Below are 11,090 nucleotides of genomic sequence, written 5' to 3'. Positions count from 1 at the left end.
TAGGGAAAGTGATCAATTTGTTATGCTAACAATATTACTTTTAGTAATCTTTATAATAAATTATATACTAAAGAAGATGAAAGATATATGTAAATCAATCAAGCAATGAGATAAGAAATGTAAAAATATAGTTCAAGTGTATTAATGATGAAATTCAAAAAGTGATTTTCTTAGATAAGGTTATTTAACATAGGTTGGTGAGATATTTTGATAAACTATTCAATGAACATTGTGAAATACAATTGGCTTGGGTGATCTTAATATCGTAAATAACATTTTTTTTATATTTAGGAGATTTATCAATTTTTAAGTTGCTGAACTTTTTAATATTATTTTAAAAACTAAATAATGTTTGATGAGTGGAGAAAGAATATATTGATTTCTATTTTTAAGCATAAAGAGGATGCACAAAAGTGTTCAAATTATAAAAAAAAAATTAAGTTAATGCATCATACATTAAAGTTATGAGAGAGTGTAATTGAACATAGTTTATGGTGTAATACAAAAATTTCTCAAAATCAATTTGGATTCATGCCGAACAAGTCTACAATGAAAGCTATATATTTATTAAGAGGCTTACAAAGAGAGTAAGGAGGATTTACATTTGATTTTGCTGATTCAGAAAAAAATTATGATAAGATTTCAAGAGGTTTTTTTTAGAGTTCTAGAAAAGGAAGGTGTTAATATTACTTATTTTTAATTTATTTAAGATATCTATAGTAGAGCTATTACTTGTGTTTGAACACAAAGAGGATTGATTAAGTATTTCCCTATTTTAGTTGGATTACTTTATAGATCAACTTTAAGCCTAAATCGTTTTGCTTTACTTCTGAATGTTCTTACTGGAAATTTACAAGAGGATGCATCTTGGTTAATGCTTTTTGCCGATGATGTCCTTGTGGATAAAACTTGAGATAGTTGGAAAAAACTTGAAAGAGGTCAATTTTAGAGTCTAAGGACTTTTGTTTAAGTAGATCTAAAATTGAATACATAGAATATAATTTTAGTAATAATAGATCTAGTAGTGGGGTTGTAATAATGGATGATTAAGTAATTAAAAGGAGTGAACATTTTAGATATCTTAGTTCTATTGTTCAAGTTGATGTTGATATAGCGGGGGATGTTATTAGCAGAATTCAACTTTGATGGTTGAAGTGGAGGAATGCATGGGGCCTATTATGTGATAGAAAAGTACCTCTTAAAGGAAAGTTTTATGAGATGGTGGCGAGACTTGCAATGCTTTATGTTGCGTAATGTTAGCCTGTAAAAGAGAGAAGCATAAAATTAAGTTTAAGTGCTGTTGAGATGATTATGCTCAGGTGGATGAGTGGCTTTACACTTAGAGACAATGCAAAATGAATATATCCATGAAAGAGTAGGGTGGCTGACAAGATTAGTGAGAATCGCTTTAGATGGCTTGGTCATATTAAACATCAATCATTTGATGACCTAGTTAGCATAGTAGATGTTTTAGATTTGACTTTATGTTAAGAAAGGTAGAGTAAACCTAAAAAAACTTTGGCATGTTGTTTAAAAAATGATCTTACTTTATTAGAATTAGATGGAAATATGACACTCAATAAGACAGTGGAGAAAAAGGATTCCTGCAGCCTACCCATAGTGCGATAAAGGCTTGTTGTTGTTGTTGTTATGGTAGGATTTATGGGAGAATCTCACTAAGAAGCTTGATTATTATTCAATAATATTCTCATTTAAGTCTCGATTGTGAAATTATTTTATGTGTGATTATGCGCGTCTTGCGCTTTTTCATTTTAGCTTGCTTTTGGTCATGAACACATGCCACTTGCTTATGCTCATTAATTTTATTTTTGTGGTGTGATTTTTTGTCATCGTGGAATTTATATTCTTTCTCATATTTCTCATGGAATATAGATTTTGTCAGCATTTATATTATTATTTGAGTTGGATTACTTGTATTTTCTAATTCTGCGTAAAAATTATAATTTTATTTAAATCTTGAGTTTAAAAACTGTGAATTTTTTTCTTTTATAAGGCTTCTTTGTATATCGCATCCTAGTTTTGTATTTATGAATTCTGAACTGTTAAATTGGTATCAAAGATTAAGGTTGTATCATAATGTCAAGTGGGGCGGAATATCGGCTTCAGTCGATGGATCACAGTAAGAATGGATTTTGATTGGTTTGTATAGCCCTTTGAAAGGATTCCTAGCAAGATAAGGCCAAGTTTATTGTGAATCAAGTTGAAGTCCCTAAAGAATAATCATTACATTCTCCATGCTTGTAGGACATGCATTGACACAGGAATTATGCATTGTCAAAATAAATTTTATCCAATATGTTCTACTTTGTATGTATTCTTTCTGTGATGTCTTAAATATAAAGATTTATAATTACAGGAATCTGCATCTGACGGTGGTGAATATAAATTGCACTTACAATACAACCTTTTTCAAATTGAACTTACACTGAAATGAGAGTCAAAGCTTGAGTTTGAACTCAAAATTGAGCATTAAGAATCTAATCTTGGATTTAACCGTAGATTATATTTCAAACTAAATTGCAATTAAAATATGAATCCAATTGTTTGTTACTAGCAGACATTGAATCTATTATTGAATACGGGAGCTAAACAAATAATGCCTATTATAAGTCGATTGGTCAAGTTGATAAAGTGAGCTTTGAGTTTGCAAGTGAATAAATTATGCATACTAAAGTTGATGAATCAATTGAGCAATTTGATTCAACTTTCTGTGAAAATATTTTTTTTGATACTAGAATTGATTTTGTTTTTGATTATTGGTTGTGCATTGTAAGCTCATGGAGAAAGAATCAAAGTGCATGTTGATTCAATGCTTGCGTGCATTGGTTTTGATGACTCTTAAAAGAAAATTAAAATTTGAATTTGATCTATCAAGTTTAATCTAAATGTGCATAAATAATCATGACTAATATTTAAGCCTTTTGTCTTAGACATTCTTCAAGAGGTTATCCGTCCACATTTGCATAATATATTTGTGTGATTTGCTTCTTTTTTTTTAATTCGTTTTTCTCAGCTCATTATCCAGGATATGCTATAAATTGTTATTGATGTTCATTAAGATGCATGTTGGCATTGTAATATTTTCATTATTTATTTCCTATCATTTGTACTATTTGTTTGTTTTGCATGAAAACGTTCATAGAAAACTGACTGTTGATTATGAAAATTCTAAGTTTGTTGATGATTCTAGGACTGAATAGGTGAAATTCAAACCAATTGATAAAATAATCGTAAATCTAAATGCTGGAAGCCTTCCTACATGAGCATTTAAGAAGTTAGCTGCAAGAAATATAGGCATGCAAAATCATACATCACATTGGAATAACTACTTATAATATGAAAAATTGGAGAAGCATTAGTATTATTCCAGATTTTTTTGCATTTGATTTGCCTTTATTTCGTGATTCAATTACCAACGTGATGAATTTTTCTCTATTTCTATCTCCTTGAGAATTCAAATTTAACACTTTAAAAAATTGATCTAATGTTTCTTTCTTTTGAAGATGTTGTATCCAAGAATTGTGTCCTCTCACACATGCTTTGTTGTGATTTGAGATGATAGTTTTACCTTTGATGATTTCTTGATTACTTCATAGGAAGCGCATCAGTGACGCTCTTATTTAACTAATATCAAATACTTAATTCGTGGGAGTCAAAATTTTCCAAGCCTGCGAGAATGATGCAAGTTTGATAAGTTTGTGTTCATTAGAAATACAAATCATATTTGGTAATGTTTGTGGTCTGTTGGCCTTAGTTTTTGTTTTCTAGTTTCTTTTGTTATAGAACATGATTATGATGATGATCATTACTGAGAATGAGATATGTTGTCTAGTGTTTTTATTATCTTGCACAAACAGTATTATCACACATGACTATGATGATGATTCTATTGATAGTGATAGATGTTGTCTAGTGTTTTATTTTTCTTGATGAGTTTGGTTTAGTGCTTCAAAATTTTGAATTCAACCACTGGATTCCTTTTTTCAACGTTTAGGTTGAATTCCTTGTTTTTTTTTTAATTCAGTGACTGTTAAATCATTGTTTGGAATTATTTTGTACATTTTGTTGACTGCTTATAGCTGCCGCTGGTTTAATCTTGTTATGGTTGCTGAAGTCTTCTTTGTTGTGGTTTGTTCTTACTGACGTGCTTTGATTCCTCCACTACTTGGTTGTTTGTATATTAACTGGTTTGTTTCCATTGTAACTGTGATTAATCTTGATTACTGCATATAACAATAATCGGAAGTTGTTTGACATTGCAATAAATGGGATTTTGAAGTTATGATTCTACTGTCTTGCTGGAACTTAGGCTGAGAGCTTGCTATTCTTTGTTGAGATAAAAGTTTGCCAAATCGAAATTTCTATGTTGTGCCGAAGTTTACAGGAAGCTATTATTTTCTGGAGCTTTTTTACCATAAATAGAACGATCATAGACTTTGACATATAAATTTCAGTCTATGGTTAATAAAATTTTGTTTACTTTTAGCATTTGTGTTGTTGGATTGGGATCCTTTGAGTGCTTTGCAAGCTTTGATGATGACTTTCAGGGGTTGCTTCTCTTTATATCAGCATTATTTTTGGATCTTGAAATTGGTGGTAATTTTTATTCTTATTCTTTTATTAAAATTGTTTGTAATTGGATTGTGTGTGATTGAGATTTTGTAATGCCTGTTACGTAATGTTTTTTATTTTTGTGGTATGAATTAAAATTTGAGGACATCAGTTTAATCTTCTTTGTTCTTTTCTGCACATCTCATTCAAGATTTACATTTGTGAGTTTTAGATCATCCCTAAGCCATCCTACATATTGATGGTATCGTTTTAGAGGGGGTGTATTGATCCGATAAAGAGGGAGGGAGAGGTGCCTTTTCATTTATCAAAATATTTTCATTTATGAATAACAAAGTTAAGGCATTATCCTTTGTCCGTGCTGTTATTGTTAGTGGAACCCATGAAATTTAATGATGAAATCTACAGCATTGGGGAATTGTCATATTTTTTTTAATGATTCATAAAGGGGAATTGCACTTCATTGTTGACTTCCTAGTAATTTTTCCACTTTTAGATGATTGTTTTTCTAGCCAAAACCTTTAGTAGTCTAGTGGTACTTCATGTTGTCAGATGTCCTCCATGGAATATTTTTTAGAATGAACACTAAAAGTAAAATGAATTTAAGCAAGCCTCGGAAAGCTAGTTTTGAGCAACCAGAAGTTATATTGTCACAAACGTCTATATTCAACCATACATTTCTCATTTGCTTTAAGTTAAAGACGGTTAAAATAATGAAATGGAGTTTTTTGGTTGATGTGTAAATTTTATCACTTTTAATCATAACTCCCAAAAATTTAGCAATATCATTGGTATTCGGATAACCATACAGTGATGTTTAGTTTTCAGATGAAAAACACCAATCGTTTTACCTGGTAGCTCGTCATCAATAAATTTGAGTTCTTTTTAAAGGCTTCGCTAGAATTAGCTTCTATGCTATGCTTTGCATTATAGGCTGTCCTTTTTTAAATTATATATCATGGTCATGAATAATGAAATATAGATGTGTAGACTTTCAAACTGTTTGTCTGGATTATGAATGCCGTTCCTGCAAGGGCTATTTTTTCTTACTGCAAACTTCTAGAATTGAATATAAATGTAGTATCCCATTTTTTTCCTTGGGGCTTATCTGGGATGAAATTTATTTTTATATTTCTTTTGTTTTTAAAAAGATTTTTGTTTAATGTGTTTTTTATATAGTTATTTTTTTAAATTTCTAAAAATAAATTAATGCATATTCGAAAAATTTGACAAGTAGATTCCCATATTTTTTTAATGCCAGTTCATGGCTTTGATGAATTTGTCATCTTTCATTTGAGCAAATGATTAAAAATGTTTCTTAGATTTGTTTACATGTGGTCGATTAATTTTCAATTTTTCTGAGATCTCAATCTAATCCCTCAAATCACCAAACTTGAATAAATTCGATCCTATCATAAATTTTGTCGTTTCTTTTAGATAGAAATTTGTGAGGGATGCTTTTTATGAGGGAATTTTTTACTTTTCAGAGTAATGCACATTATTTTGAGCTAAATATTAAACATTGAAATTGATCCAAAGAAGAAAATTCTCTTATTGATTGCTTCCTTTCGCTAATTTTCATACAAAACAGTGACATCTGATTGTAGGATTAAATCAGTTCACATTTGAGCAGTTGGGATTAAATTGAACGTTTGAAAAAGCTGAAACTAAATGGACAGCAACAAGAACAAGCATTTTATCCCATTGAGTGCTTATTTTCATTTAATTCTAATAAATAAAGATAATTTTTTATACAACATGCCCAACTCTTTAGCTCTACCTCTACCTTTCATAAAATAAGTTGATTCTAAAACGTCTACTCTCTTAACTAGCTCATTAGATGGTCGAAATTTAATGCGACCAAAACATATAAGATAACTCTCTCTAATCTTGTTTGTCATTGGAGGTACACTAACTTTTTCATTGATATATTCATTTCATATTTTCTCTAACTGTAAGGTCATCCATCCACATAAGCTTTCTCATCTGCGGAACACTTAGGTCTTGTTTGGAATCACTTTCTGTTTTCTGTTTTTTGTTTTTGGTCTGGTCTTTTTGTTTTGTTTTATTTTCTGTTTTCTGTTTTATGTTTCTAGAAAACATTTGGTAATGTTTTGATTTATCTGTTTTTAAAAACAACAAATATAAAACATGTTTGATTGGTTATTTTCTATTTTTTTTTTAAACCTATAAATTTTTAAAAAATATAACATGTTCTAACGATGTAAATAATGACATACTCATATATATATATATAGCAATTATAATAATGTTATAGAGAAAATATCAAACTCGCCGCAGGTGACACATCTTAGGCTTGTCCTCACATCGCTTGAGCATGATTAAACCGTTAACGGAGTGTGAAAATTGTAAATAGGATAATTTTGGTTTGAAATATGTAAATAAAGAGTTTTGAGTGCTATATATGTTAGTTTCCCTAAATATAAGATATATTTATATTTATGTGTATTTATACATTTATGTGTTAATGTATATAATATCAAAAATTATTTCTAATTCATCCCTCAATGAAATCTGGCTTTAATTTAATAGTTAGTACTGTTTTTAAAATTTTAAAAAAAAATTCAAATTTCATTTTTAGGGGAAAGTAAATAGAGAAAATAATTAATTGGCTTCCTTTTAACTTTTTTCCCATTTCTTCTCTGACCAAACTGGCTCGATTTTTCGAGATTTATACGCATTCCACCCAGGATTATTTTTCCCACGCGTAGCCTCTCTTCCCTTTTGTCGTGAACTCTCTCTTCTCTCCTCTCTCATTTTTCTTTTCCTTCCCATTGTCTCCTCTCTTCGACGTTGCAGACGGGCTAACTAGTCGTCTTTGAAACTCCCTCTCTCCCGTCACACCCACGCTCTCCGATACTCTTTCCGTCACAATCCGAAAGCCGAACTTTGCCTCTCTCCTCCTCTCTCCCCTCCGCCGGTCCTGCACTAGCAAGCCTCGGGTGACACTCCATCTACCTTCACCAATCTCCCTCACTTTTCCCTCGCTGCATAGGACACGAAATCCCCCCCTCCTTCCCTTTATTCCACCCCGATGCACACACCAACACCTCTTCCTGTCATCACATGCCGGTGCCTCTCGCATCCACTGTACGCCCTCCCTCTCTTTTGCATGCATACCGCCGGCCACCTCTCGGGATACATCTCCATTGTAATGGAAGCTTGCGTGGTTGTGATTGTAGGCAGTGAGGCCGATGTCGAGGGTGACGTTGAGGTTGACGCTGAGATTGGGGATGTGAAGGTCGACTTTATCGCGAGGTCGACTCTATCTCTAGGGAGACGGGAGGGGCTGTTTTTGTGTTTTAGAATTAGACAAAACATGTTTTTTTTTTTGTTTTTTAGTATTTTTGAAACATAAGCGTTCTTCAAAAAAAAAATAAAAAAATAGAAATAAAACAAAAAGAAATAAACAAAAATTTATCCCAAATAGTGCATTAACTTTGCCGTATGCTTCTCTTTTATATGTAAACATTCCGGGCCATAAAACTTTGCAGGTCTCTCCATCTTATAAAATTTTACTTTTAAGTTTAAGTAATTTTTTATATTACATGATAGGTCTGATGCATTCCTCCACATCAACCATCCAACTTGAATTCTAATATTAACATTCCCATCTATATCATCATTACTTTGAACAGTAGGCCCAAGATGTCTTACTTCTTTTAATGACTTGATCACCCATTGTTACATCCCCGCCACTCGATCTACTATTACTAAAATTACATTCCATGTATAGTAAGTCAAAAAATTTCTCAATATCCTAAAAATTTCTTTTTTTTTAATCGGAATACAATCAGGTCGATTTTTCACACTTTATTTTCTTTAAAGTTTCCTCAACTTCCGTTTTACTAATGCAATGATAAAAGTAAAAAGTTTTATTATTTTGAATGATATTAATGTCATTAAATTCAATCTTTTTCTAAAACCTGTTTTGAAAAATTTATCAAAATATCTCATCCACTTTTGTTGAATATTCTCATCTAAGAATTAATTCTGCTCGTTATTTTATCCCACATTGCATGAATTTCTCCAAAAACATTTTAAATTTTAATTAAAATTTGCTCATAAAAATAATTGTCTTTAAAGTGTCCCCACTAAATTCTATGATATTATTTTGTTGTATTTTTCACCGTAAAATTCAAAACAAATGATCTATATTGAGTTACTTAAATGTCCACTTCAAATGATCTTTTCAATTTTTTACCATGTCGATGATCTCTTTTCATCATGGGAAAATAATATCTATATTTTATTAGATGCATTTTTATATGGGGTAATATGCTCATCTATTTCCTTAAACAAATTTTTAACAATAACAAGATCATATGCTTAAGGAAAATCACTATGATTCTACTTTCTTCATTAGTCACTTCAAAACTGTAGCCATTATAAATATTTCTAAAATCATCAATCACTCTTCTAACATGCCTATTTAAGTCCTCTCAAATAAATTCTTTTTTCTAGAGATATCTTCTGTATTAAATTCGTTTAGGTCATTCCAAATTTTTTTTTTAAACATATATCTTAACTTGAAGTGCATGAGCATTTATAACATATTTATTATTTTTATTTATTTTTTTAATTTAAATACATACCGCTAGATTCCTACTGAATTAACATATCCACCACCTGAATTTTGTTTATTACATTTATAACAACTAAATCGCTCATACCACATAAAAAATTACCACCCTTTTAACTTTTAAAAAGTGAAATCACATTTCATGCATGGGAAGGTATGTCAAAATTGAAGATTTGATGTTTGGATATATGAATCAATAGGATGGAGTGTTACGCATATAAGTCATCCCTTCTTTAATCTTTCTTAATATTCCCAGTCTTGCCTCTTTTCTAATGCTGGGGCACTTCTGTTTTTTCTTTCCTTGCATCTAACCACTCATCTCATTGCTCCATGTCGCAGCTGTTATGCAGACGGAAGGCTTCGAGTATTTGAAAACTAGCTGTCCATCCGTCCTGACACAGCTTTTGGAGTATGTGGCTCGTAGCGGAGAGCACTGCGCCATTACTCACGAATATATATCTCAAACGCTTGATGGCGGCGACAGCAATGGAAGGCGTGTCAAGCAGCGGCTATAGTCTGGCCAACTCTCTGAGGTTGCACAGTCCTTGCGCTGTTCATCTGTAAATTTTGTTATTCTTGTTCTTCTTTTTGTATCTTTTCTTCATTAAAAAAAAAATCTTTCTTTTGTTTTTCTGGTACTAACTCTCCTTCAAAATGTATTAGAGATGACTAAATATTTCCAATTAGTACTGTATTCCTCCCTTAGTTTGCTCTGCAATTGCTTTACCTGGTGTGGCAATGGAAAAAAAGTTAGTTTTCTTTTACTGTTATGATGTTAGAAATTTCAGTTATGTTTCATTTCCCTGTTCAGTTTAAGATTTGACCACTTAATTAATACTTAATAAAACTGAAAAAACTAGATATTTAATCTCTCTCTCTCTCTCTCTCTCTCTCTCTCTCTATATGTAATATTCTCTTCTGCTCTATTGCAGCCATCTTCCTCCAATGGACCATTCCGAGCCTTTTCTTTTGTTGATGGAATTGGCTGCTTTTATTAAGAGTAGATCTGTCTTCAGTTTTTATAATTTCCCCATTTTCTTTATAAACATCTGTTGTTGTGGTCATGGGTTATTGTGTGTTTCGGCTAGTGTATGCTTGGGTAGGCAAGGCTGGGGTTAGTTTAGGGCTCGATTAGGCTACAGAGTGCTCAGATAAGCTAGGTTTAAGATGAGTAGAGCTCAATGAAGGGTAGGTTAATGTTGGTTTAGTGATTAGTTCAGGTTAAGTAAGGGTTGGATTGTGTGTTTGTTTGTGAGTTGTGTTAGGGATTTTGGGTAGGAATTAGGATTTGGTGCATGTTAGGTTTTTTGGGAGAAATTAGGGTTATACTAAGGGTGGAGCTTATGTGTGTCTTTGGGTAGGTTTAAATGGGTTGTGTTTTGATTTAAGGTGAACGAGTGAGGATGTAATTTAGCTTTGGGCTGGCGTCGGGTTGGGTTGAAGTGAGGGTTGTGAGAGTGTGAGTGCGGTTCTCGGGCTAGGTAGAAGTGAGAGGATACCAATCCCTAATGCTGCAATGCACAGGTGGCTCACGTAAGTAAATGTGTCGTATCAGTAATATCAGATTTAGAGTCCGGAATATCGATCCCTAAGGGAATGAGATAATTTTTGTCAGGAAAAGTTCTAGCCTACTGGTTTTAGTTCTAGCTTGAAATTTGGATTTTTGTTATATTCCTACAAAGTAATCCTAATGTATCACAAGCAAATTAAAAGTTTAAGTCCTACAAAAGTTATCCTAAATTATCATAATTATTTTGAAAGTGTCAAATACTCGGTGAATCTTCCTTATAATGAGTTAAGAGGTTTTTATGAAATTGAGAATTGCAAGCAGAAAAGTCTAATGATAAATAGGAGCAGTAATCTTTCGTTATGGTATGACATATATCATATAAGAGAC

General features: G+C 31.7%; 1 protein-coding gene across 1 annotated transcript in view; it reads left to right on the top strand.

The window, feature by feature from the left end:
* Nucleotides 1–9,898, top strand: part of LOC110038421 (BTB/POZ and MATH domain-containing protein 1-like) — a 42,875-nt gene extending 32,977 nt beyond the window's left edge. The window contains exon 4 of the mRNA XM_020743268.1: nt 9,533–9,898. Within this exon, the coding sequence (XP_020598927.1) occupies nt 9,533–9,708 (176 nt within the window). The 3' untranslated portion in view covers nt 9,709–9,898. The remainder of the gene's footprint in view (nt 1–9,532) is intronic.
* Nucleotides 9,899–11,090: the final 1,192 nt, after the last annotated feature.

The sequence above is a fragment of the Phalaenopsis equestris genome, unplaced genomic scaffold, assembly GCF_001263595.1.
Source record: "Phalaenopsis equestris unplaced genomic scaffold, ASM126359v1 Scaffold232799, whole genome shotgun sequence".
NCBI lineage: Eukaryota > Viridiplantae > Streptophyta > Magnoliopsida > Asparagales > Orchidaceae > Phalaenopsis > Phalaenopsis equestris.
The sequence above is the reverse complement of the archived record's forward strand: the minus strand, read 5'-3'. Positions and strand labels throughout refer to the sequence as shown.